We start from the raw sequence: 27,851 nt of genomic DNA, 5'->3' as shown, positions 1-27,851 counted from the left end.
CACTTAGATGGTTTACAAACAGCTTCTTCCAGTCTACTGCTTGCTTATTCATTCTCTTAACAGAATCAATCCTTCCTCAAAACAAACGTTTTAGATTTTGATGTGTAATCCAATTTGTTACTTTTTCACTCATATAAATGATGATTTTATTTTACCGGGGTGGAAGGGTGGGGTTGTTGGGCCTCAGCCACTGGTACTTAGGGCTTTCTCCTGGCTCCTTGCTTCAAGTTCATTCCTGGCAATACTCAACAGAACTGTGGTGTTGGGGATCAAACCAGGGATGGCCACATGCAAAGCAAGTGCCTAAAACCCTGTACTACTGGGTCCTGGGATCATGATTTTAGTGGAAGGGGTGTGTGTGTGTGTGTGTGTGTGTGTGTGTGTGTGTGTGTGTGTATATATATATATATATATATATATATATATATATATTATGTTAACAAGCCCTTGAGACTGAGAATTTTTCTCTTTTATTTTATATACTTAAAGCGTTGTAGTCTTGTTTGTGTTTGTCTTCGTTTGTGGGCTATCCCAGCAATCACAGGACTCTTTCTGTCATTGCTCAAGGGTCATTCCTCGTGGTGCTTAGGGGACAACGTGGTGCCAGGGAATGAGCCCAAGGCCCCACACATGCAAGGCAAGTGCTCCGCCACAGAGCCACATACCTCATCATGACATTTTGAATTTATTCTATATATGATAGGATATTTAGGTCGAGTCTCCCCCCTCCCCTACAACGGGTACCAGTTGCTCCAACATCATTTGTTGGAAAAACAAAAAATCCTTTTACTCCTTTAAACTGATATTTTTGCGTTTTAGTCAAACATTATTTGACCGGTTTTATGTAGAAGCTGTTTCTGAGTTCCCGGTTAGATTTCATTGTTCCATGTATCTAAATGTTGATTTGCCATTGCATGCAAGTCTTCAATTCTACTTTAAACTTTTTAACCTATTCTGGTCTTTTTGCCTTTACTTATAGACATTATTACAAACCTTTCTATATATACAAAATAACTTGCTGTAATTTTGATAGGAATTGTGTTTAAACCCACACATCCATATGAGAAGACCTGCTATCTTTACTATGCTGTCTTCCAATCTGTGGATATAGTATATATATAATCTCCCTTTATTTGGGTTGTCTTTGGTTTCTTTTTTTTTTTGAGTGTTTGTTTTAACATACAATATCTATGTATTGTATGTTAAATTGTGTTCCTTGATTTACAGATATATTTAAACATATTTGTTTTGAATAGTGGAAATCATGTTACATGTTAAAATTTCAGTGCCCATCTGTTTATTAATAGTGTATTGAAATACAGCTGATTTTATATGGTTACATCATTTTACACCCTTAACTGAAATTTCTAAAAGATTTTTTGTAGGTTTCTTGGAATTTTATACATAGACAATTATGTGAAATGCAAATAGGAACAAGTTTTCTTCTCCCTTTCTGGCTAGAATGCCCTTAATTTTGCTTTACTGCACTCAAGAGTCTCAGTATGCTGTTGAATAAGGCCTGTAAATATAAATATAATTGTTTATTCCTGACCTTAAGGGGAGAGACATTCAATCTCCTGCCAGTTATATAAATGATGTTGGGTCCAGGTGGTAGTCAGGGACTTAGCACTTTCTTACAGACAGCAGTGGCAAGATCTCTGTGGCATATTTGATATGCCCACATACAGTAACAATGATGGGTCTCATTCCCCTGATTCTGAAAGAGCCTCCAAAGCGGCACTGCTGGGGAGAACAAGTAAAGAGAGGCTGCCAAAATCTCAGGGCTAGGACAAATGGAGACGTTACTGGCACCCGCTCGAGCAAATCGATGATCAATGGGATGACAGTGATACAGTGATACAGGAAACACTGACTGGTTGGATTCCTGAGCACAGATCTGGAAATTCCCCCTGAGCTCCTCCAGGTGTACCCAGGCCATGATGTAAGCCAGAGTATTTTTGTAGATATTCTTATTAAGTTAAGAACATTCCTCATTATACCTCATTTTCTGAGATTGTTTTAATCATAAGCTAAACAGGCTTAAAAAATAACTTAGTGGACTGACATTAGAATCACAGAAAGTCAGAAAAATCCCAGAAAATCTCCCTACAAGACCACAGAAAGTCCGTTTAATGGACAAAGCAGGAAGTAGGGGATGAGGAGGGAAGAGTAACAATTTCTTATTTATTACAGTAAAGGGTAGCATTTTAGCTAGTTTTATTTCCTATAAATACATTCCAGCCTAATAACGAAGTTCCCTGTTTCTAACTCAACTATTACAACAGAAAACAAATCATTTTTAAAAGCACAGGCCATGGACAGGAGCAGCCCTGGGTTTCTTCAGGCTACTCTCCATCCGGATCACTTCAGCTTCTTCATTATTAGGAGCTCACTCCCCTGGTCTATAAATGACTCATGTCACAGAGCGTTTTGAGGGTGAAACAAGAACTTGTCTATAAAGTGCTTGGTTCTTGGTGCTAATGAAATAACGCTCTGATCATTATTATGGTCCCATAAAACGGGCAGATACCCGAGAGAGGACTCCGTGGACGGGAGATCTACGTAGAGGGTTGAGATGAGTCTCCACTGATACTTACAAACAGGTTGCAAAAGGAAACTAATGAGCACAATTATTATATGGACAGAAATTGAGTTCATTGCATAAAAGTAATTGACTGCTTACTTTCCCTCGGACTCAGTTTAAGAAGAAATTTGCCACCACCAGCAGCAATCACATTGATTTATGGAGGAGTCAGATGCACTTCCAGAGCATGAGCTTATACTGGCTCCAGAGAGAACAGATGATGCATGAATTGCCAAATGTTTTTTGAATAGATTTTTGATGGGTGCTTCTATCTTCTCTAGAGAAATCCTCTTCCCAGGCCTTAAATGGATTCGGGAGAGGAGATACACTTTTTTTTTTTTTTTGCTTTTAGGGTCACACCCAGCGATGCTCAGGGGTCATTCCTGGCTCTGCACTCAGGAATTACCCCTGGCTGTGCTCAGGGGACCATATGGGATGCTGGGAATTGAACCCGGGTCGGCCGCATGCAAGGCAAACTCCCCTACCCGGTGTGCTATCACTCCAGTCCCGAGGAGATACACTTTTAAAGAGGGTGTAGGAGCAGAGTCTGTTTTGAAAACTGGAAACCTGCAGACACATTAACATTTTCCGGTTTTATAGGGCCAGGTGAAGTAAGGATTCCCCCTCTGCTGACTTCACTGGGGCTTTCTGGTTAGGAAAACCATCCGTGATCCGCTTTCAGCCTCCCTAAGTCATAATTCAACAGTCAACTTATAGTTGGTTATTTGTGCCACTATAAGCCACTCAACTAAAGTTGAGAAACTATATTAATAAAAAAGCACCTCTAAAGTTACCCAGTGGTTACATCCAGAAAATACAAAAGATTGTTTTTATTTGCCTGGATAAACCCTAAAGATGAGGGACTCACACATCTAAAAGTTTAGACACATGTGCCAGCCGGGCATATTGTTTTGATTGTTTATGTCAAAACCTTGACATTGTTTGTTTTTGATAATGGAAGATAACTGCATGCTTCTTGGTTTTTATTTAATTTGACAAGAACAAAATATAAGGAAGAAAATAAAAGCGATCTGGATCTTTCCGCTCAGGGAAAATCGGGATGGATACTTGCAGGGTGCTGCCCTCTGGGATTTCCCCCCCTATCTCCTATATTCTGGTTCACTGAGGACAGTAGGAAGTCAGGTGTAGCTAGCTCTGGCTCTTCTGCCCATTCACTCTGCTAATATTTGCCTGGAGCCCCTAGCACAGAAGCAAGTCTGAGGAATTCACGATGGCAGGATTGAAGAATATGGTCGCTGAAATCAGGAAGAGGCAGAGAGAGAGAGAGAGAGAGAGAGAGAGAGAGAGAGAGAGAGAGGAGAGAGAGGAAAGAAAGAGAGGAGAGAGAGAGAGAGAGAGAGAGAGAGAGAGAGAGAATAAGGCAAAGAATCCAACCAAGGTATGTGGATTCCCATGCCAATGTTGAAACTCTAGAGAAAAAGACTATGGAGGACAAGGGACACTTAACACAAAGGGATGGGAACAGCATGTGAGAAGGTCCTGGGGGTAGAACAGGGTATCATAAGCCAAAGCATCTGAAAAAGCCATTGTGTTGGAAGCAGACAGGGAGGAGACTAAGAAGCAAGTAAGACTCTTTCATACCACCATAGGATTTTTATCCTTTTTTTTTTGGAGGGGGGCGTGAAGTGGTGGTAAGAGGGTTCCCAAGTGATATGCAGAAGACTTAGGGCCCCTCCCTTTGTTTCTTGACTGACTGGGCATCTATCCAATGACAGGGCCCAAGTATACACTGCTGCTTAGATGTTTGAGTGCCGGGGATTAGCCAGGTTGCCCAGATAATGCTGTGGGGTCCAGAGCTAGTCAGCAGTGCTCAGAGGACCATGTGGTACCACGGATGGAATCAAGTCGGCTGCATGCAGGGCATACCCCTTAACCCTTATACTGTCTCTCAAGCCCAAGGATTTTGATCTTTATCTTTGGAGTAACAGGAAGAAAGCACCAACAGATTTTAAGCAAGGCGGGGGGGCGGGGGAGGTTGCTTGAAAAACCCGTCCAGACTGCCTTGTGGGGACCAGCAGTTAGGAGCTGAGTTCGCAATCTCCCTTTCCCAGTGTCACTGATAGGAAGCCTCAGCCGTGCTTGTGTCAGGGCTTATCTTCCTATTTTCCGTTCCAATTTATTTAGTTTAAGATGCCTCCTGACTTATCCGTTTTGGAGTTGAATTGTTTTCAACTTGGCTGAGAAAGTGGCATTGTTCCTTCCGTATAAAGAAAATACTGCCAGCCAACGGCGATTAAATTATCATCCACACTTCCCTCCTGACAGTGATAGCGGCACCCCAAATTATGCTCATGACCTCATACTTCCCCTTGGTGCCTGCCTGTCATCCTGCTTTCCTTCCTTCTGTGTCTTGAGAGGTCAGGTGGGGCAGGCGGACCTGCCTTGGATGAAGATTCTCCTCCCCCGCCCTGTTTCTGCAGGAACGTGCTCCTGTGGGTGGGAACGCCTTCTGCCTCGGTTGTGCTCTGGGCCTCATCCCAGATCTCATCTCTGAGAACTAACCCCTGCTGGAGATCAGTAGTGGGAACTTGGGACTCTTCTCACCAGTGAATGAGCCAGCAGGGCTCTATGATAAGAGAAGAGCTCAGGAAAATTCCTTCCTTTTTCATCGCAGTCAAATGCACATCACAAGAAAATGCTGTTCTAGCCATGTCCTCGGTGCTGAGCTTCAGTTCATGCTCCTTAAGTACATACTCTCTCCCCACTCATCTCCTCTTGCGGAAGTGACCCCCTCAGCATGGTCCTCCTCTGTCCCTGGGTCTCACGTACGCATCATCACATGGGTTTTCTCATGCTGCAGAATGTCCTCAAGGGCCTTCCACGTGGTAGCTTGTTGAAGTCAAGAAAACTTTGAAAGAGAACTGGATAACGTTCCATCGTGTGTTTATCCACTCAGCCATTAATGGTCGCTGGAATGGCTTCCACCTTCTGACAGTTGCGAGTGGTGCTACTATGAACAGAGGTGTACAAATACCTTTTGCAATTCTTGACGTAGATACCACCAACACTGGATCATAGAACTTCATATCTAACTTTTTTTGGGGGGGTTTGGGTCATATCCGGCGATGCACAGGGGTTACTCCTGACTCTTCATTCAGGAATTACTCCTGGCGGTGCTCAGGGGACCATATGGGATGCTGGGAATCGAACTCATGTCGACCGCGTGTAAGGCAAATGCCCTACCCGCTGTGCTATCACTCCAGCCCCAGAACTTCATGTCTAACTTTTTAAGGAATCCAGATATCCTGTTCCATGCTGGCAAAAAGCCTCATGGATTCACATTCCTACCAGCCATGCACAGGAGGCCCATTTTCTTCATAACATGGTACATTATTTCTTTTGCTTTTCCTTGTTTTAAATTTTAAATAATAACCATTCTAATGGGTGGGGTAGAAGATCGTGGTGTTGTGACTAGTACGATAACAATAACCAACAACCACAGTATACATCTATAGTTTTCATGGCATTATATGTGTAGTCAATGTATATTCTATGTATATATTTGTTGAATTATAGCCCCCAAGCCCTTCCTAAGGAGTTAAAACCACTGTCATGATTATTTTAAAGACGTGGAAGTGGACTCAGAAAAGTCACAGAGCTGAGTGGGGGAAGGTGGAGGCTCAGACTCAGGGCATGTTTCAGAGCATCTAGAAAAAGAAGCTGCATTATTTGGGAGCACATTTGGATTTGGGGGAACTTCAAAACTTCTGACCTTCAAAGAATCTGAAATTCCTCATGAGTAAATTTATATAGTAAGATAGTGACTAAGCTGGGAAACTCTGCAATTGCCAGCAGCACAGGAAATGAAATTTCTCGTGATTCTTATGCACTCAGTGAATGGGGGAACCCTGTCACATGGTGGGGGGAGGGGAGTCGGGAGAGGGAATTGGTCCAGAGCTTCCCAAGGAAGTTGAGGTGCCTGGGGCTGGAGGGACCCCACAGGGATCCTGTGGGAGCCTGGGAAGCACCTCAGGGTAGATGGAGCTTGAGTTGCCTCTTTAATTTGTGTTTGTTTGTTTGTTTCTGGGCCACACCTAGTAGTGCTCAGGGCTTGCTTCTGGTCCAGTGCTCAGGAATCACTATTGGTGAGGCAAAGGGGATAAGAGGGGATGCAGGGGCTGGAACCTGGGTTGGCTGCATGTAAGGCAAGCGCCCTATCCACTGTCCTATTTCTCTGACCCCTGAATTACCTCTCTAAGGAGAAGTTGGGGTGAGGCAAAGGGAGTCCAGGGGTCCAGGTCCATGCTAGGTGCCTGGATTTGATTCCTGGCCTACACGGTCTCCAAGCTTCGCTGCGGGCTGTAACCCTAGAGGCCCCTGAGATCCCCATTTCCTTGTTTCCTTGCTTCAGGGGTGGCCCAGGTCATCCCTGCTGCCACAGGGCCTGAGCACCCATGAGCCCTGGCACTGAATCTCAAGAATTACCAGTGGGACCCCAGGACTCCTGCCCATTGTTTGGGAGCCTTCTCACCCCCCACCCCCACGGCCTGGCCCCCACTCACAGATAAAAAGAAGCTGGGGAACTTGCCAGGCAAATAGGGAATGAAAATGGCAAATAGGGCATGAAAACAAATCACACATCTCACACACACACACACACACACACACACACACACACACACACACACACACACGTATATATACCCAGGGCTGGCACAGTGCCAGCAGAGGTTCCCCAGGGCATCTGAGCACTCTCTGGCCGGGGAGAGGAGAGCTCAGGGTGACACATAACAGGTAAGACAGGCTAAGCATGCCACCTTTAACCCACTTAAGGTGGGGAGGTGGGGCAGGAATTGGTCATCTTTGTTAGTTGGACAGAAAATGCATGGGCAGGTACCTGGTCCACAGCTTGTTCAACCGTGACTCTTTTTTTTTTTTGCCTGAGAAATGGTTCCACGACCCTGGATATATAGGTCTATAAAGTACAAATTAAAAAATTGATTAGAAATAAATCTAAAATTATTGGTGGGGGCTGGAGAGAGTCTGAGGGGCAAGGCTCTTGCCTTGCATGCAGCTGACCTAGGTTCACTCCTTGGCACCACATTTGGTCCCCTGAGCCCGATCAGGAGTGATCCCTGAGCACAGCTGGATGTGGCCCCCAATACGCACAGTCTGTTTAGCTCCCTGGGTGGCCTCTATATTCCGAAAGCCAGCTTGAAGGGCTTCAGAGCTCTCTGGCGCCCCCTAGGCCTCTCCCCCGATCTAGATGGAGGGAAGAGCTCTTGGCTTTGGGCTAGAGCAACAGCACAGCGGGTAGGGTGTTTGCCTTGCATGCCACCAACCTGGGTTTGATTCCCAGCATCCCGTATTGTCCCCTGAGCACCACCAGGGGTGGTTCCTGAGTGCAGAGCCAGGAGTAACCCCTGTGCATCGCTGGTGTGACCCAACAAGAAAAGGGGGGGAAAAAGGATTTCTTAGCTTTTATATCAAGTGGGATTAGATGAGTCTGGATAACCCAGCTCTGGCTACCGATGTTAAGATCACAGCTGGTGCCCCCAACCTGCTGCTGACATGGCGAATCATGTTGTGTCCGATTGCCTGTTGGCCATTTGGGGGGGGGTACTAAATGCCAGCTAGTTTTAATTTCTAATTCTGGTTTTCATTGTTGGTAAATAGGAGAGTTATTGAATTTTTTCTCTTAATAGTTTGCTTTTGTTTGGGGGCCATACCTGTTGTGGGCAGGGCTTACTCCTGACTCCGCAACTGAGGAATCATGCCTGGCTGTGCTCAGGGACCATATGGGGTGCTGAGGATTGAACCCTGGAAGGTGCGAACAAGGCGAGTGCCTTACCTCCTGTGCTCTCTCTCCAGCCCCAACTCATGTGTGTATATTTGGCATGTAGCCTTCAGATTTTCTGTAACTGCTTATTAATTTCAGGGGGTTTTGTCTGTTCTTTGAGATTTTCTGCGATTATGTAATTTGTGAACGAAGACAAGTCTTGTTTTTTTCTTTCTTTTTTTTTTTTTTTTTTTTGGCTTTTTGGGTCACACCTGGCGATGCACAGGGGTTAATCCTGGCTCTGCACTCAGAAATTACTCCTGGCGGTGCTCAGGGGACCATATGGGATGCTGGGAATCGAACCCCTACCCGCTGTGCTATCGCTCCAGCCCCAAGTCTTGTTTTTTTCTTCCCAATTGTGTGTCTGTTATTACCTTTTCTTGTCTTATTGCATTCACATGTTGAGGAGAGGCCACCGGGGCATCCAGGCCTTGCTCCTGATCTCAACAGCAACGTTCCTGACTTCTCACTATGAATTAAGATGTTAACTTTAGGTTTTTTTAGATTCTATATAGCAGGTGGAGGAAATTTTTCTCTATTTTTCATTTGCCAACTTTTTTTTTTTTGAATCATGAATGGATGTAGGCTGTGTCAAGTGCTCTTTCTCCACTTATTGATCTGATCATGCGGTTTTTCTTCCCTAGCCTATGGCTATGATGGGTTACATTAGTTGATTTTTCAGATGGTGAAACAACCTTGCTGGGGATCCAACTGGGTGGGTTATGTGCACGGCAAGCCCCTTGCCCACTGTACTCTCTCTCTCCAGCCCTCCTCAGCGCTTCACCTTTTATACTGCACTTTGTCTTCCTCCCCTCTTTCCCATGGATAGTCTTAGGTCAGTAAAAGTTAGTACTGTATCTCAGGCCTGGGCCGGAGCTCAGGCTCCAGCCGAGATTCGACCCAGGTGGCCATGCCTTTGCACAGCCACGTGGATGTGGAACGAGCAGGAATCAGAGACAGCTTTATGACTTGGGGTTCCAGTGAGTGCTTGCAACCATGTATGCAGACTGTGAACTAAGCTTTTGCTCCATGCTGTTCCAGGAAGGGAAATGATTCATTTTCCAACTTAAATCTCCCTGGACTTAATTACTATAATACAGAAAGTGTAAACCGTGAGGCCGCTACCGCAGCCACGCGACTTTTTATCTCTTCATTCTCATCAGTGAAAAACTTGTTGTCAAATGTTTCCTGGTCAATAGAGCTGTATTCTTGGGGGATAAATTCCAACAAAAATAGTGAGTCTGCGTTGAAACTCCAACAACAATAGTGAGTTTTGTGTTGAAATCTGGAATGTAATCAAGGTAAAGAGAAAAGGAAGTGAAATTATCAGTCACGCAGAGGGGGTTTGGGGGGTAAGGGGTGGGATGTATACTGGTTTTTTGTTTGTTTGTTTGTTTGTTTGTTTTGTTTTTGTTTTTATTGGTGGTGGAATATGGGCACTGGTGAAGGGACGGGTGTTTGAGCATTGTATAACTGAGACATAAGCCTGAGAACTTTGTAACTTTCCACATGGTGATTCAATAAAATAAATTTTTTAAAAAAGTTAGTACTGTAAAAGTTAGTACTCCCTATCTACACAATGGAATACTATGCAGCTGTTAGGAGAGATGAAGTCATGAAATTTGCTTATAAATGGATAGACATGGAGAGTATTATTTTGCTAAGTGAAATGAGTCAGAGAGGGATAGACATAGAAGAACTGCACTCATTTGTGGGGTATAGAATAACATCACATGAGGCTGACACCCAAGGACAGTAGATACAAGGGCCATGGGGATTGTCCCATAGCTGGAAGACTGCTTCATGAACGGAGGGGAGAAAGCAGATGGAATAGAAAAGGGATCACTAAGAAAATGATGGCTGGAGGAATCAGTCGGGATGGGAGATGTGTGCTGAAAGTAGATAATGGACCAAACATGATGACCTCTCAGTGTCTGTGTTGCAATCCATAATGCCCAAAAATAGAGAGAGAGTTTGGGGAATATTGTCTACCATGGAGGCAGGGAGAGGGTGGGAAAGGGGGGTGTATACAAGGGATATTGGTGGTGGGGAATGTACACTGATGGAGGGATGGGTGTTTGATCATTATGTGATTGTAACCCAAACATGAAAGCTTGTAACTATCTCACGGTGATTCAGTAATTTTCAAAAAAAAGAAACAAAAGGGAAAGTAAAAGCCAAAACAAAACCAGAAAATAACATTAATAACATATCTAATGTTCCAATCTCACAGTATTGTTGGAGTACAGTATATATATCTCTGAGCAAGTTGTAAAAAATTCTAATGCATCCAATAAAATAATTTGCATATGTAAAAAATTAAAACTTGTAATTCAATAAAATTTTTTAAAAGTTGGTACTCCCATGGGGCTGGAACAATAGCACAGTGGGTAGGGCGTTTGCCTTGCACACGGCCAACCCAGGTTCAATTCCCAGCATCCCATATGGTCCCCTGAGCACCGCCAGGAGTAATTCCTGAGTGCAGAGCCAGGAGTAACCCCTGTGCATCGCTGGGTGTGACCCAAAAGGGAAAAAAGTTAGTTCTCCTCTACCACCACGTCTAGTAAATGCTAGGGAGACCCGTCCTAAAGGTTAGGTCTCTGATAGTAAGGGTTGGGGGCCTCGGAGTAAATGTTAGGGACCCCGTGGTAGAGGTTAGAGCCCCATAATAGGTATTAGGGCCCCCGGGTACTGTTCTCCCGTATCTGTGACCGTGCATGTCCTCTCTGCTTTCAGTCAGCCGACATTGACAACCACCACGCGCTCATTGAATTCAATGAGGCCCAGGGCAGCTTCGTCCTCCAGGACTTCAACTCCGTCAACGGCACCTTCGTCAACGAGTGCCACATTCAGAACGTGGCAGTGAAGCTGCTGCCCGGAGACGTCCTGAGGTTTGGGTCTTCCGGGCTGACTTACGAGCTGGTGGTTGAGAACCCGCCCTTGGTGAGTCCACACTGGGCCCGGGCCGGGGATGGGGATGGCACGGGGGCCGTGCGGCGTCACCTTCTACGCGAGCCCTGGGCTCAGGTGCGACCCGGGGGGCGGAGCCTGCCCAGCAGGTGCTCTGACTTCCTGCTGCGTGTGCAGGTGACCCGGGTCGGACTGGAGCTGGGTGAGGTTCGGGCGCGCTCCTGGGCATCCATCCAGTGGGGTGAAGCGAGTCCTCCTGCCCCCTGCTGGGAATTTGTGGAATTACATGCAAAAGGTGGTGGCCGTTGGTCTAAGGCCCCCCAGAAAGCTGGTGAGCACTTCTGAAAACTTCAGAGGTGGACGTTTCCTTTTTAGACAAACCAGCGCTCTGCATTTTTCCTGGTATGCCTGGGACTCGGACTTATCCAGGGTGGATTGAGAGACCGCGTGAATGAATTCGGTGTCTGCCCCGTATCTACCCCATAGAGACGCCCCATTACCCGGCAGCTGCTTATTAAACCCCAAATCAGAAATTCTGCACAGCCCAGTCTGTGCAAAGCAGGAAACATGACGTTCCGTGTATGGTTCACCAGGGAGGCAGGACAGTGGGGGTGGTGGGGGACACAGACTCAGCCAGAACCCCAGCCCTGCCCCCAGCCCACTTCATGCACTCTTGGGCATGCCATTGGCCCCTCAGAAACTCTTGTCTCCTCACCTACAAACAGGGCCCATGATAGCTGTGACTTTGTGGTTAGATCTTGTGCTGAAGGGTGTGATCATGATGTGAGCCCACGGTAGTTACCTGTCTCACGGCCCCGCTCTGCCTCTTGCCTCCAGGAAGCCTTCCTAGAAGCAGACTCCAAGGCTTGACATTCTTTTAAGCTCCAAGGCCTACAAGTTAGAAGATGCAGGCCGAATCCTGGGGTGAGGTGCCCCTCAGGCTGTCTAGCATCTGACACCACATCAGTCACACATGCCTTTTGCAAAGATCTAGGCCCGTGTTTCTCAGCTGCTGCTGCCCACGGCCTTCTGCCCCCTAGAACAACATTGAAGTGTCTTTGGTCCTGGACTGTGCTGTGGTCTGCTGGGAGCAGGGGCAAGGAGCTTCGGTCCCAGAAGGGACTGACCTCATCTAGGATTCTCAAGGGGGTTCAAAGAACACCATACACACTGATCCAGAACCAACAGCGTAGGTTCCTGGGGTCACCCGCCCCCCAGGCCCCGTCACCCATAATTTTGGCTGCAAATTAAATAGAGAACACCCAGGTAAATTCGAATTCAGGCAACAAATCTGCTTTTTAGAATAAATGAGTCCCTGGTATGAGTTGAGCTTGCTTATGCTAAAAAAGTTATATTTGATGGTCTAAAATTTAGATGTCATTGGTACCCTCTGTTTTATTTGTATGCTTCTGTTTCTCTTTGCTTATTTATGCTAAGTCTGGAAACCTTCCACTTGGTTTAAGTGGGGTGGGGGGGCTGAGTACACGCATTCTCAGAAGCTCTCGGTGGTTACAGGATACCCCCTCTACTAGGGATTCCCATTTATAATCACTTATCTATAGCATGGACAGATTTCTTGTTAGGAACCAAAGAAGGAAAAAGGGAGTGAACAAGCCACGGGAGAGGGGCAGTGTCTTGTTTGCTCTGACAGCTTCCAGGAAGTCTGTTTCTGTAACAAACCCCACTCCAGTGCCCAATCTGATCAGCTCCAGGAAAACTACTCACTGAGCTGAGGCACCACCCCACCATCTGTTTCCAGAGTATCCCCGACCCTTTCATTCATCCATAAAGAAAGCTCCGGGGAAAAAAAGATACTTTTCTCTCTTTATTTTGATGTTTTAATTTTTTTCTTAAATTGTGAGAAAACATGCAGAGAATTTCCCATCTGCGCTTTTCTGTGGGATGTTCCGTGGCATTCCTTCCTTCACATTGTTGTGTAACGGGCACCATCATCCTTTTCCAGGGCCTTCATCTTCCCAGACCCAGACTCTGTGTCCATGAACAAAAGCCCTCCCCTTCCTGCCCAGTCCCTCCAGCCACTATTCTTTCTGACTCTGAAATGGACAGCTCAGGGCTCCCTGCTTCGGGCGGACCACACTTGACTCAGACTCTGTGGCCATCTTATTTCACTAAGCAGAAGGTCCTCGAGGTTCATCCCAGCTGCAGCATGCATCAGAATGGTCCTCCTTTTTTGGAGGCGGGTGGGGGTGAAGGATCGGGCCACACTTGGTGGGGCTCAGGGTACCCTATGCAGTGCCAGGGACAGAACCAGTACAATCTCTCTGGCCCAGAATGTCCCTCCTTGTGAAAGTGGGTTTCTGTTCCCCTGTATGTGTACTCCACCTATTACTTTTCCCGTCATGCGTCATGCATCAGCATTCTCTCTGGCTGCCCCTCCCTTTCGGGGCCTGTCGTGAATGAGGCCGTTGTGAAGAACAGGCGTGCCAACAGGACCAGGGGCGCTTCATTTGACGTCCTTCTCGTAGCGAGTAAATGTGGGCAGCGATGATGAATTCCTCTCACCGCACCCCCTGGAGGAAGTGGGCGCAGGGAAACAAGAGCAGTTGGTCCTTAGGAGTCTTCCGAGCAGGTCTCGGGTTCTTGGGGGCCACTCCGGATGACACCCAGCAAAGAGACGGGCAGTTCAGTGCCAGCTCCCAGAGATGGGGTTGGTGCTGCTCAGGCCCCACAGTAGGACCCGCTGGACCGCCAGGGTCACCCTGGGATGCTCAGGAGGCCATACGCTGCCAGGACTGGATCCTGGGTCAGGCGCTGTGCTCTAACTGCTGTACTCTCTCCCGGGCCAGCTTTCCCTTATGTAACCCATAAGGAGGACTCACCCACCATTGCCCCAGTCGAGGACCCTGAAGCACACATGGGCATTTTCCCAGGCTCACCCAGCTGGTCTGCGCCATTGGACCTCTCTCTCCACGCTGAGAGCTGTGGGGAGACAGTCAGTGGGAAGTGGAGTTTTCCGGTCAAGCCAAGCACCCAGTTACAGCCACTTGACTGGACACGTATCCATCGGATGCTACTTGCAGTTGCATTGGTTTCCTTCCCCCAAGTGACTGCAAACACTTTCATGGGTGTCCCCTGGCCTGTCCTAGTACTTTTTAGCAGCCAGCACCTTTCCAAGGAGAGCCACACCCCTCCCAGAAGACCTCCACCACCCTACCTATTCCTCCATAAGTGCTCCCAGCTCTTTTTCATGGCAGCTAAGAGGTGTTGGGCTGTCTGAACATGCTGAACATCTCTTGCCCAGTCATTGGCTGCCAGAAACTCATTGAAGTGGACGATGAATGCAAACTTTGTACCTTTTATGAGAAGCGGATGGCAACCGAAGTTGCTGCTGATGCTCTGGGAGAAGAATGGAAGGGCTACGTGGTCCGAATCAGCGGCGGGAATGATAAACAAGGTTTCGCCCATGAAGCAGGGGCGTCTTGACCCATGGCCAGGTCCGGCTGCTGCTGAGTAAGGGGCATTCCTGTTATGGACAGCGGAGGACCAGAGAAAGAAAGTGCAAATCTGTGCGTGGTTGCATTGTGGATGCCAATTTGAGGGTTCTCAACTTGGTCATTGTAAAGAAAGGGGAAAAGGGTGTTCCCGGACTCACTGATACCAGTCAGCCTTGGTGCCTGGGGCCCAAAAGAGCTAGCAGAATCCGCAAACTTTTCAATCTTTCTAAAGAAGATGATGTCCGCCAGTATGTTGTGAAGAAGCCCCTAAATAAAGGAAGTAGGAAACCTAGGACCAAAGCACCCAAGATTCAGCGTCTTGTTACTCCACGTGTTCTGCAACACAAACCCGGCACATTGCACTGAAGAGACAGTGCACCAAGAAAAACCAGGAAGAGGCTGCAGAGTACGCTGAACTGGGGGTGAAGAGAATGAAGGAGGCAAAAGAGAAACGCCAGGAGCAGATCGCCAAGAGACGGAGGCTGTCTTCTTTGAGAGCTTCTACCTCCAAGTCTGAATCCAGTCAAAAATGAGTTTTCTGGGGCCGGAGCGATAGCACAGCGGGTAGGGCGTTTGCCTTGCACGCGGCCGACCTGGGTTCGATCCCCGGCATCCCATATGGTCCCCCAAGCACCACCAGGAGTAGTTCCTGAGTGCAAAGCCAGGAGCAACCCCTGAGCATCGCTGGGTGTGACCCAAAAAGCAAAAAAAAAAAAAAAAATGAGTTTTCTGAGTAATGAATAAATAAGACCAGACAAAACTTTCAAAAAAAGGTGCTCTCAAGCCCCCTCAGCTTGGGGCTGCTTCCCAGATGGGGACCTGCACGCAGACACCCAGTAAATGCTGATGACTGGAGTAATCCATCCTTACTGGGACTCTTCCGGGCACTGAGTAACTCAGTCCTATGGTTCCGCTGCCTGATGACCCAGACCTGCAGGCTAAGTTTTTAATGATACGATTGTAGGACGTTTCTCATCAGACATTTTGAGGCCAACTTCTCAAAGAAATCTGGGGCTGTCTTAATGCTGCACATGCTCTTTACCCAGAGCTCAAAGCTCTGGTCCCGTTACTGTAAAATCAAGCCTAGCAACCGCCCCTACCACATACACCATAATACACAGTGTCCCATTAAGTAGGCAGTGTACGTATATTACTTAGCACAGCCCCTGGCAGCTTTTTCTTTTCTTTTTGTGTCACACCCTGTATTGCACAGGGGTTACTCCTGGCTCATACACTCAGGAATCACTCCTAGCGGTGCTCAGGGGACCATATGGGATGCTGGGAATTGAACCCGGGTCGGCCGAGTGCAAGGCAAATGCCCTACCCGCTGTGCTATCGCTCCAGCCCACCCTGGACCAATGACAGTCAATCATTGTCAGCTTTTGAATCCAGCACACAAAGCCCGGTAGCAGCTACACCCCCCTGTAAGGGAGCTCCTTTGGAAAGGAAGCCTTCCCTCAGTCAGCAGGCCCGTCAGAGTCGTAGCTCCAAAGCATTCCTCTCTGGGTAAGCCGAGTTCTCTGTTGCATGTGAATTTTTTTTTCTGATAACTCATAGTCACTCTTTAAAAAATCAAACATTTTCCCTTTAGAATAATTTTAGAATTCAGAAAGTGATTAAGTTGGTAGAGAGTGCTTCTCCATGCCTCTCTGGTTTTCCCACGTTAGCATCTGACATTCCCACAGTTCAGACTTCACAACCAAGACATCGTGGCTTTACTGGAATTTTCAGGACCCGCCACCCAGACCAGAAGCCCATGCTGCCTTTGACCATCATTTCCTCTTCATCTGCTCAGGTGTCAGCCGGTTTCTCCACCTTCCCTGACTTTATTCTCCACCTCAGCAGCCCTGAATTGTCCTGACCAGGTGTCCGGGACATTGCTCCCTGCCTGAATTATCTTATGCTTTTCTCCCATCAAACCAGAGCTGGGCACTGTCAGAAATCATACCACAGAGGTGAACTATCCTTTCAAGCCCCATCATATCAGGGGGTACCCAGTATCCTCCTGACACCCCAGGGAAGTTACCTTCTCCCCCTGTTAAGCTGTGTGTACCAGGCTGGCCCACTGAGAAGTGAACACTTTCCTCTTTCAGTGCGCTCTTCTTTGGAGGCGAGTCTCTGTGGACAGGGCACCCAAAGGAGAAGTGGGCGGGGATCCGGCAGCGGGGATGAAGCTCTGTCCTGGAGGCGGGTGTGACTGCAGATGTTCATCTCCTCTGTAGAGACCATTGTCTGATTTTCTTACTCTGTCCTGCCTTTGGATCACGTGGGTTGAGTGATACTAGAAAACTACCTTGTTCGTTTCTTAGCTCAAGTAATCCCAGCACTGGTCACCGGGAGCTCTTTCCTGATGGGGGCTCCGTCACCTGGACGTGTTCCTATTTATATTTGGGGACTTTTTTTGGAGGGGGTGGGGTTCTTCCTCAGGAGTCCGCTATGGCAAGCTATGCCAGGCTTTCTCTGTCCTCGGGCCCAGAATCGGTCACAGTCTTTTTGCTGGACATTCTTGTTCGGTTGCTCAGTTCAGTCGGGTGAACACTTCCCGTGCATACCAGGTGCTCTGCTGGGCTCTGGGCAGACGGTGGGGGGTGGCTGGTAAATGTTTAATCTCTGGCCCTGGGACAAAGGTGAAGCAGGGTCTGGTGGTATAAAGGGTACGCAGCACATTCTTTACACATACAGTGAACCATGAACTCCCGTTTCCCTCCATTGTGTCTTCCACTGGGCCAACTGATCCTGAAGCGACTTTTGTCGACCTCTGGCCTCATACACAGCTGGTGGCTGTGGTTTTTACAAAGGCCTGGGCTTCCCACCAGAACGTCGGCAAAAGTCTTTGTTCAGTTGATCAGCGGGATCAAAATGAAGTAAGGACAGGTGCTAGGCCCTCACCTGCTTATTGCTGACCCCGGGGACTGCTCTGAGGACAGACAGTGGCTTTCCGCTGGACCTCCAGAACTGGAAGGCTGTGACCACGAGGTTCTGCACTGAGCCTGAGGCGTGGACTCCAGGCACGGCCTGCTCTGACACACGCTGCCCCACAGCTCGCTCTCCGTGGCACCTCTCGGAGCGCAGGCCATCGACAAGATGGAGACTCAAGCTCTGACTCAGAGCACTCCCAGACCTCTGTGGCAGGCGTACTCCCTGCGGCCGGCTTCAGGCCCTGGAAGGTGACTTGGAAAGTCACAGGCTTGGAAAAAGGTGGGCTCTCCCCTTAGGAAGTAGCATTCCCAGCATGTTAGGACTTTGGAGCTTGGTAACCTCAGGGCACAGACAATACCGAACCCTAGTAAAAATAATTAAGAAGGGTAAGAGTTACATTTTGTATGTGTTACTGTTGTCCCTGATATAATTGAACTGTATGCTTGTTTGGGGTTTTTGTTTGCTTGTTTGTGTGGGGCCCACACCTGACAGTGCTCAGGGTTACTCCTGGCTCTGCAGTCAGGAGTCACTTCTGGCAGTGCTCAGGAGACCATATAGGGTGCTGGGGATTGAACCCGGGTTGGCTGTGTGGAAGACAAGCGCCCTACCCACTGTATTGTCTCCCCGGTCCCAATTTAATTATATGCTTATATCACCTTAATTTTTATTAACATACTTGTTTACCAACCAGTTCACACACACACACACACACACACACACACACACACACACAAAATCCCTAATAATTTGCTTTGATGTGCTGGTGCCAGCTGGCCCAACAGTGACATACAGGGAATATCCATAGGCCTCCCAGGACAGAGCTGGGGTCCTCTGAGCTGCATCCTGGTGTCACTGTCACCCCGTTGCTCATCAATTTGCTCGAGCGGGCACCAGTAAGGTCTCCATTGTGAGACTTGTTGTTACTGTTTTTGGCATATCCAATATGCCATGGGGAGCTTGCCAGGCTCTGCCATGAGGGCGAGATACTCTTGGTAGTTTGCCGGGCTCTCCGAGAGGGGTGGAGGAATTGAACCCTCAGCTGCGTGCAAGGCAAACGCCTTAACCGCTGAAGGCAGGACATAGCCAGATTAATAACCTTCGTGAGAAAGACATCAGCGTGCCCAGAAAGCCCCATTTCCACATACCATGGTCTTGTTTTCTCCACATCATCTACTTCTCACACTCTGTTTTTCCTCTCTCATAACCTGTCATGTAAAGTACTTTTATAAGCATAGAAAGCAGGTCTCCAAGGGCCAGGGGGATTGCCCCATAGCTGGAAGCCTGCTTCATGAGTGGAGGGGAGAAGGCAGATGGAATAGAGAAGGAATCACTAAGAAAATGATGGCTGGAGGAACCAGTTGGGATGGGAGATGCATGCCGAAAGTAGATAATGGACCAAACATGATGGCCTCTCAGTGTCTGTGCTGCAAGCTATAATGCCCAAAAGTAGAGAGAGAGTATGGGGAATATTGTCTGCCATGGAGGCAGGGGGAGGGTGGGAAAGGGGGGGTATACCTGTGATATTTGTGGTGGGGAATGTGCACTGGTGGAGGAATGGGTGTTTGATCATTGTGAGATTGTAATCCAATGTGAAAACTTGTAACTATCTCACCATGATTCAATAAAATTTTAAAAATTAAAAGAAAAAAAGAAAGCAGGTCCTCGGCTGGTCAGACAATACAAAGGCTAAGGTCTTTTCCTTATATGCAGCCAATCCCACTTCAATCCTCAGCAATACATATGGCCCCCCGAGCACCAGCAGGTGGGCCTCCCTGAACACAGAATTAGGAGTAGCCCCTGAGCATTGCTGGGCATGCCTCCAACCACCCCCCTCTCCCCAACACACACAGAATACAAAGCAGAAAGCAAGGATAAACTGTGACTTCAATAATCTAGAAGCTCTAAGAGCCAGGTGTTCGAGTCCAATAGCATAACCACTTCCTTGTTGTGAGACCTTGGACAAGTCACTTAACCTCTCTGAGCTTTTGTTCCTTAGTTTCTTAATCCACAAAATGGGTGCAAAAGTGCCTTCGCCACCCCACCAAAATTATTCCAGTGGGTGAACAAAGCTGCAATAGGCTCTCAATCCTGTGTCCCTTCCCTCCACAATTGTAGCAGCATCAGTAATCAAGGACAAATGGCGGGGTTCATGACAAGCATATGACAAGTGCCCCAAGGTCCGGAGTCCACTCCCCCACCTGATGCACGGTCTCTGGGACTTCCAGGCCTTTGACCTGTGGATACCCCATAAGCGAACTACTTTGATTTGTTTTGTAACATGGCTTATACCCACTTCAGGGCTTGACACAGAAATTGAAAGGATAACAAAGAGAACAAGTAGAGGGGGAGAAGGGACAGGAATATCAGTTGTCATTTCTGGCGTAAATCATTGACTGGGGTTTGTTCAAGCTGATATGAATTCAGCCGTGGGTGGAAGACATTAGCCATGTGGCCATGGCTAATCCAGATGGCGACAACGTGCTCTCAAAGGTGGCGTGGAAGACATTAGGAGTGATAGGAATATAGGGATCACAGGAACATAACACATGGGACCTCAACACTGAAAACAAAAGGACAAACACATTACATAACATATGGTCAGAGAACGGAGGAAAGTTAAAAGAAGGCACTGGCACGGGCTTTAAATGAAAATTTTGAGAGACTTGTTGGTAGTTGGCGTTGACCACAAATCCACAGACAGCGTCCCGGGCGCACAGCCCAGAGCTTTCATCTCTTTGGAGCTTTTGAGCCACAGTCGGTGGTGCTCAGAGGTTGCTCCTCACGGAAGGCTCAAAGACGCCAGCATCAAATCTGGAGCCTCTGCAACCAGCGCTAGCTCTTAATGTGTGTTTTTCTGCCCATAGGTTTACTTCTCCCCACCGCTTGCTCCATTTGTCTCCTTGTAGTTACCAGCAGCAGTTTCTGAGAAAATCTGACCTGGCTTCTGGTAGAGCAAGTCTGCTAACCAGAGGAAAGCAACTTAGACCTTGCAAAATCTCTGACCTTTAACTCTCAACATCAAGCATTAGAAGTAAAATAGATAAGGGCCAGTGTGATCATACAGGTGACAGGGCACTTACCTTGCATGCAGCCGACCCGGGTCGATCCCTGGCATCCCATATGGTTCACTGAGCCCATCAGGATTGATTCCTGAGTGCAGAGCCAGCAGTAACCCCTGAGTACCACTATGTGTGACAAGGAAGGGAGGGAGGGAGGGAGGGAGGGAGGGAGGGAGGGAGGAAGGAAGGAAGGAAGGAAGGAAGGAAGGAAGGAAGGAAGGAAGGAAGGAAGGAAGGAAGGAAGGAAGGAAGGAGGGAAGGAAGGAGGGAAGGAAGGAAGGAAGAAAGGTTAAAAGCCTTGATTTATATTTTCTTGTTGGACCAGAGAGCAGATTGAAGTCTTTGCTGCATTTGCACCGGTTTGGTACCTTCCCCTTAGAGTGGCCCTGTGGAGCTCTCTGCTCCACCAATGACAGAACCCAGCTCTCACCAGCCCCACATCCAGTGCCACCGGCAGTTCAGGGTTCAGCCCGAGCCAGAACACAAAGCCAGCAGCTCTGTTTGGGCCGCCATTCTCAGTGCAACTGAGTCAAGAGTCAAGGCTCATCAAAGGATGAAAGAATAAACAAAAGGTGGCCACTACCTTTTGTCAGTGGACTGGCACTCGGCTTTAAAAGGAAGGGAAGTCTGGGGTCAGGGAGAGAGTTCAGAGGGCGGAGCACATGCCTGGCATGCACAGGGCTGCAGTTTCAGTCCTCAGCACCACATGGCCCCTCCCTGACACCATCCGGTATAGCCCTGGTGGCCTCCAGCACTGCTGGACTGCCGGCTCTCTTAGTCTGTCTGTCTATATGTCTGTCACTCTCTCTCTCTCTCTCTCTCTCTCTCTCTCTCTCTCTCTCTCTCTCTCTCTCACACACACACACACACACACACACACACACACACTTTTATTTAAAAATTAGAAGGAAATTCTGTCCCAGAGAGATAGCTCCAAGGACTGGCAAAGGACATATTTTGCATGCAGGAGAGCCAAATTTTACCCCCAGCTCTGCGTGGTTCACCACACACCACTGCAGGTGACCCCCCGCCCCCAAGCTCAGAGCTGGAAGTAGGTCCTGATCACTGCTGGGAATGACCTCCAAACCAAAGTGAATAAAGAACAAAGGGTAAAAAAATAAGTACATACACACACACACACACACACACACACACACACACACACACACACGGACCCAAGAGCTAGTACACGTGCTTGCCTTGCACATGGTCGACTTTGGTTCCATCCTTGGTGCCACATGAGGTCTCCAGAGCCCAGAGTGATTCCTGATCACAGAGCCAAGAGTGAACCCTAAGCACAACTGGGTGTGGTCCAAAAATTTTTTTTTAATTTTAAGAAAGGAAATTTTGATATGTACTACAATGTAGATGAATTTTTTTAAATTTATTTATTTGGATGTGGAGTAAGCTTAAGGGCACTGTGGTAAATGAAATATGCCTATAACAAAAGGACAAATGCTCTATGATTGTCCTTGTATCTAGAGTAGTCAGATTCCTCGAGATAGGCAGTGGAATTGTGGAAAACTTCCCACAGTCTCAGGTCTCCAAGGTCACCCCAGAACCAGGTATCCAGCCAAAGCTTCCTGGGCCTCCTTAGCTCTGATTGGCTTACATAGCCCCATTCACTACAACTGAACTTATCACCAGGGCCACAGAACATGGCTGGCTGATTGCAAACCCTGCCCACAACAACGAGTTGAGAGGTTGAATGGGTTTTCTCTGGGTGGGTTCTGGCCAGCCCAGGCATGGAGCGCTTGAGAGGCCTGAAACAGCACCACTCCTTTAAGCACCTCTGTAGTTGGTTGACAGGGAGGCCCATTCACCTTCACATCCCAGCAGGAGCAGGGGTTTGCCCACTTCTGCCAGAAATCTCTGGCAGGTGGGAGTGAACCCTTTCTGTTTCAGCCCTTCCTCAATAAACCTTTAACCACTGGAGAATGCTATTATGGTCCCTATAAGCCACCAGAAGCACAAGGCCGCAAAGTGGCCACGGGACATCTTATAGCCTACTTCTCCCTCTGGGAGAACCTGGCAAGCTACCGAGCATTTCCTGCCCCCATGGGAGAGCCTCACAAGTTCCCTGTGGTGTATGTGGTGTATTCATATGCCAAAACCAGTAACAATGATGGGTCTCATTCCCCTGACCCTGAAAGAGCCTCCAGTACAGCACCATTGGGAAGGACGAATAAAGAGAGGCTTCTAAAATCTCAGGGCTAGGATGAATGGAGACATTACTGAGACCGCTCAAGAAATTCGACGATCAATGAGTTTGATGATGATGATGATGATGATGATGATGATGATGATGATGATGATAAAGATGATAAGCCACCGGTGGTGTCCCAGGGAAGCTTGAGTTGGGATCTTGGTTTCTCTGACTGCTGTCCTCACCGGCTCCAGCAAAGAGTCTTCAGGGTAGACACATGGATTCGTGCCTTGTTGGCAAAGTTGTAGCTAAAAGCTGGATTTGGGGCCGGGAGCTCAAGAAGCCGCCATTGAATACAACCTAAATGAAGTTACAGGACTTCCCGTGTTTGGCAGCTAGATCTATCCTGTTTCTCCCTCAGTGTCCCAGAGCTCCTCCCCTCTCCAGGCCACGGCAGGAGAAAGGTGAGTGGAAGGTAGCATCTCCCCTCCACAGCAGACCTTTGAACTTAGCCTCTGACTTAAAAGCGTGGCTCTTTCTCTGCCAAGGTATTGGGCAGACAGAGACAGAAACCAAGAGAGGAAGAAAGGAGAAAGGACAGAGAGAAGGAGATGGGAGAGAGAGGGGTGAGAGGGAGCTGGTGTGCGCTTGGGGTGACCCCTTCACCCCTCCAAGGCTGCAGGAGGACCTAGAATAGGAAAGACAGCAAGTGACTTGTGTCAGGGGTGTCACTGTTTAACCGCTGAGCCCAGGGAGAAACGAGGACCCAAGCCTTGGTAATTATTTCTCAAGCTGAAGTGAGATTTAAAACCAAGCTCCCAGGGGGCTGGAGTGATAGCACAGCGGGTAGGGCGTTTGCCTTGCGCGCGGCTGACCCGGGTTCGAATCCCAGCATCCCATATGGTCCCCTGAGCACCACCAGGGGTAATTCCTGAGTGCATGAGCCAGGAATGACCCCTGTGCATTGCCGGGTGTGACCCAAAAAGCAAAAAAAAAAATAAAAATAGAAATAAAACCAAGCTCCCGGAAGAGAGAGACGCAGAGTCTTTTGCCCCTGTTCCTGGCTGTCTTCCCCAGGACCCCTCAGAGGAGGTGGGCTCCAGCTTCCCTCCCCACTCCAAGCAGAGCTCCCGCAGCCATGCTCAAAGCCCCTCTCCACACGTTTGGACAAGCCTCACGCATGAAGGTACTGGCAGAAGAACCCAGGTGTGTGGGACCCTGGGCTGAGACCTCCAAGCCTGCTCGGATCGGGACTGGTCCTCTTCCGCCCAGATTTCCCATTTTCCAGTAGCTAGGCGGTCACACCCAGGGACTGCCCCCGGTGCCCTGTAATTCCACCAATGGCCAACATCCAGAGACTTAAAACCAAGCTCCCGGAAGCACACGGTCTTCCTCTGGGAGAACCTGGCTAGCTACAGAGAGTTTCCTGCCCACATGGGAGAGCCTCACAAACTCCCCATGGTGTATTCATGTGCCAAAACCAGTAAAAATGCTGGGTCTCATTCCCCTGACCCTGAAAGAGCTTCCAATGTGGCATCGTTGGGAAGGACGAGTAGAGAGAGGCTCCTAAAATCTCAGGGCTAGGACGAATGGAGACATTACTGAGACCACTTGAGAAATTCGATGATCAACAGGATGATGATGATGATGATAAGGTGGGATTTGATGTGGTCACCCTGGAGAATATCTCAAGCACATTCTACAGGGCCAGAGGGAAAAAGTTTCCCTCCACAGATGCTAATGGAACAGCTGCTGAGAATCTGGGTGTGGAGGAGCAAAGGCCCAGGACGAGCCACCTGAGATTTCTGCCCTCCCAAAGGCGGACAGCGGGAGCCCCAGAGAGCAACAGCATGGATGAGAAGAGCTGGCCAGGGGGTCACCGAAAGCCACCTGGAGTTCAGGATTGGCGCTTTAATTGTCTCTCCCAGGACCTGAGGGCCCACTTGGCTGCTCCTGGGCACAGCTCCTGCCACTGAGGACCCCGGTGTGAACAAGAGAGATAAACACTCCCCGTCCTCTCAAAGGAGACCCTTCTCCATGCTCAGCAGCTCATTCTCGAGCCACCAACTAGGAGAGTCTCCAAAGTGGGACTCAATGAGCCTCTTGGCTGGGTGCCTGATGCAAAGAAAATTCCAGGAAATGGGGGGGGGGGTTGAAAGGGTGAAGGGGTGAAGGGTGGTAGTGGTGGTGGTGGTGATGATGGTGTGCGGTGAGACCCATGGCGGACCCCGATCCCAACCTTGGGAAGCATCAAGGATGCCTTCCTCAGGGCTGTGACTCACGTGCAGAGACAAAGTGTCCATAAACTCCTCTACAAACCTGGTCTTCATGTGCGTGCTTGCCTGAGTGTGAAAGGCAAAGCAGGCACCCAGCAGGTGACCAGCCCAACGCCTATGCCCACCGCTGACCTTCTCTGTCCCCACAGGTCACCTTCCCATGGGTGAAGAGCTCATCGCCTTGGTCGGGGTCACATCCAGCAAACCAGTCCCAATCGTCGTCACACTTCTTCTTCCAAGGCATCCGGCAGCCACCCATGCCTAGGACCTGGTCCCAGGGGTCCTCCAGGCCCACCTCCATGTCGCCTGGTCCCCACCAGCGGCCCCTGAGTGCCAGCGGGAAGGTGTTCTCCTTCATGATGGAGGGCAAGCCAAGAGCCCCCCTCGTCAAACAAGGTATTGGGGGCCTGGGAGCAGGGAGGGCATGGGGCCACATGGATGTGCCTGGGGTTTCACTTATTTTCTCAGATTTTTTTTTCTGTAACAGCTCCTTTGCCAGATCTCAGAATCCATGGGTTGGGGGGTACAGGAGACCACAGAAAATGTATGGGGCAAGCTTAAAAATTATTCTCCTGATTTATATGTTTCCCCCAATAATGGCATCATTTGAATGCTGACATCAGTAACCTGCTTCTTTTTTCCTTCTTCTTCTTCTGGTTTTGGGGCCACACCCAGTGATGCTCAGGGCTCTGTATCTCCTGGCTCTGTAATCAGGGATGACTCCTGGTGGCCTGGTGGGGTTCAGGGGACTATATTTGGTGCAGAAGATTGAACCCAGGTCAGCCACATGCAAGGCCTTCGCCCCTGTCCTATTTCTCCAGCCCCTGACCTGCTTTTTAAGATTCATCACCAGGTCATGAACATCTTTCCCGTGTCAGTCCACTGACTGCACCATGGGTCCTAGCATGGGCCGTGAGTCAAACAAATCCAGGTTCAAGACTGGACTAGCCCTGACCAGCTGCTGTGGCCTTTGGCAAGTGGCTTGGTGCCCTGTGCCTCATGGCCCTTCTGTACAGGATGGATATGGTACCGGGTGAGCCCTGGAGGCCTGGGTGATCCCCAGCACCACCGTGCCCAAGCTGCACCCCACCCTCGGGTTGTTGCATTGAACCCATGGCCTGCTGGCTGAGTGTCACCAGGAGAGGCCCCCTGAGCAGCGCCAGGGAGACCCTAAATAAATGCATAAGATGAGGATGGTATCGAAGAGACCCTTGTCACTAGGTCATCGTGAAGGTAGCGTGGGATCTGGCTTGTGAGGTATTGCAAATTCCACTCGCTCCCAGGTGCCAGGCACCGCATGCATACTCAGCAGACATTAGATCTAGGAGTGGGGCTTGGGTCACATCCTGTGGTGCCCAGAAAATGCTCCTGGATCAGTGCTCAGGGATTGCTCCTGGCGGTGGTTGGGGAACTATGGGATGGCCTCCAGCACCCAGAGCCCATGCACACTAGCCCTCGGGCCCTCTCCTCTCAGCCTTCCATAGTACAAGTCTGAAAAACAAAACTGCTCTCCAGCAGAGATATTCTCCTTGGTTTCTCCCATTCGTGATGTGTGGAGACTCACTCCAAATCCTAAAGACACAGGTCGCGGCATCCCCAGTGGGGAGGTCAGCAGCCAGTCAGCAGGAAGTCCCGCTGGCCACAGTGCTCCTGCTGTCTCCACCCTCTGTCCCCCTGAGGACCACTGGGTCTGCCCCAAAGGACCCCAAGCACTGCCAGGAGTGGTGGTCCGAGGTCCCCAAGTCTCAACAGATCCCAGCCTTCTCTTGGGAGCTTCCCCCTGCTAGTTCCTGGGTCACTGGGGACATGACCCAGGGACCCAGGTACTAGTGGCTCCGTCCCAGGCTGCCCCTGCCTGGTGTCAGGAGCCTGGTCCCTGCGATCAGCATACCAGCTGACAGGCTCCCCCACGTCTTACCAACGAAAACTGGCCTCTGGCCTTTAGTGTGCTAAGTCGGAAAGCCTCAGTGTCCCCTGGTCCCTCTGGACTGTGCCTGGTGTGCTTGATGCTGCCCTGCCCCCACCACCCGCCTGGGGACTGCTGATGAGGACCAGGGCTGGCCGCATGTGGGACATTTAAAGCCCTGTGCAGGGAGAATCACACAGACAGACACAGTGGAACACCCAGGCCTGCAGAACCAGCTGCACCCTGAGAGTCGTGCTTAAATCTCAGTTCTCATATATATGCATTTTTAAAATCCAGCTCTAACTGTGGGCTGGAAAGGAAGGATTGTGTAGAAGAGGAGGAGAACCAGGGCAGTGTTCCAGACCTGAAACAAGGCAGCATCTACCGATTTCATTGCAACGAATTTAAATGTACAAGTACAAACTAGCACTTGAGTTGGTGAATGGGAGGTCTTAGGGGGCTCGCTAGTCACACACCTAGCAGGTGTGACTCTCCTTTGGCACGTTTTATATCACTTGTATCACTTGTCTTCCCGTTGATCTTCGATTTGCTCGAGCGGGCACCAGTAACATTTCCATATGTCCCTGTCGCGTGCTAGTGTAGCCCAGTGATATCTGCTCGCTCCAGGAACAGGAAGAGCCTCAAACCATTCATTCAGGGTTTTGACGAAGAACTCTGACCATCTCATAGGTGGTCACGTGTCAAAAGGCCACTCGGTCTTTTGACATCCCGTGGAATCCAGTCGGTAACAGCTCTAGTCCAGCGGTCATCTCTGAATCGCATTACATGTCTGGCC

General features: G+C 49.0%; 1 protein-coding gene and 1 pseudogene across 1 annotated transcript in view; both read left to right on the top strand.

Moving 5' to 3' along the window:
* Nucleotides 1-27,851, top strand: part of FHAD1 (forkhead associated phosphopeptide binding domain 1) — a 131,213-nt gene that overhangs the window by 8,932 nt on the left and 94,430 nt on the right. Inside the window, exons 4-5 of the mRNA XM_055139446.1 lie at nucleotides 11,121-11,327; nucleotides 25,299-25,545. Of these exons, the coding sequence (XP_054995421.1) occupies nucleotides 11,121-11,327; nucleotides 25,299-25,545 (454 nt within the window). The remainder of the gene's footprint in view (nucleotides 1-11,120; nucleotides 11,328-25,298; nucleotides 25,546-27,851) is intronic.
* On the top strand, nucleotides 14,535-15,282 carry LOC105942758 (40S ribosomal protein S6-like; annotated as a pseudogene).

The sequence above is a fragment of the Sorex araneus genome, chromosome 5 (genome assembly GCF_027595985.1).
Source record: "Sorex araneus isolate mSorAra2 chromosome 5, mSorAra2.pri, whole genome shotgun sequence".
Classification (NCBI taxonomy): Eukaryota; Metazoa; Chordata; class Mammalia; order Eulipotyphla; family Soricidae; genus Sorex; species Sorex araneus.
The sequence above is the reverse complement of the archived record's forward strand: the minus strand, read 5'-3'. Positions and strand labels throughout refer to the sequence as shown.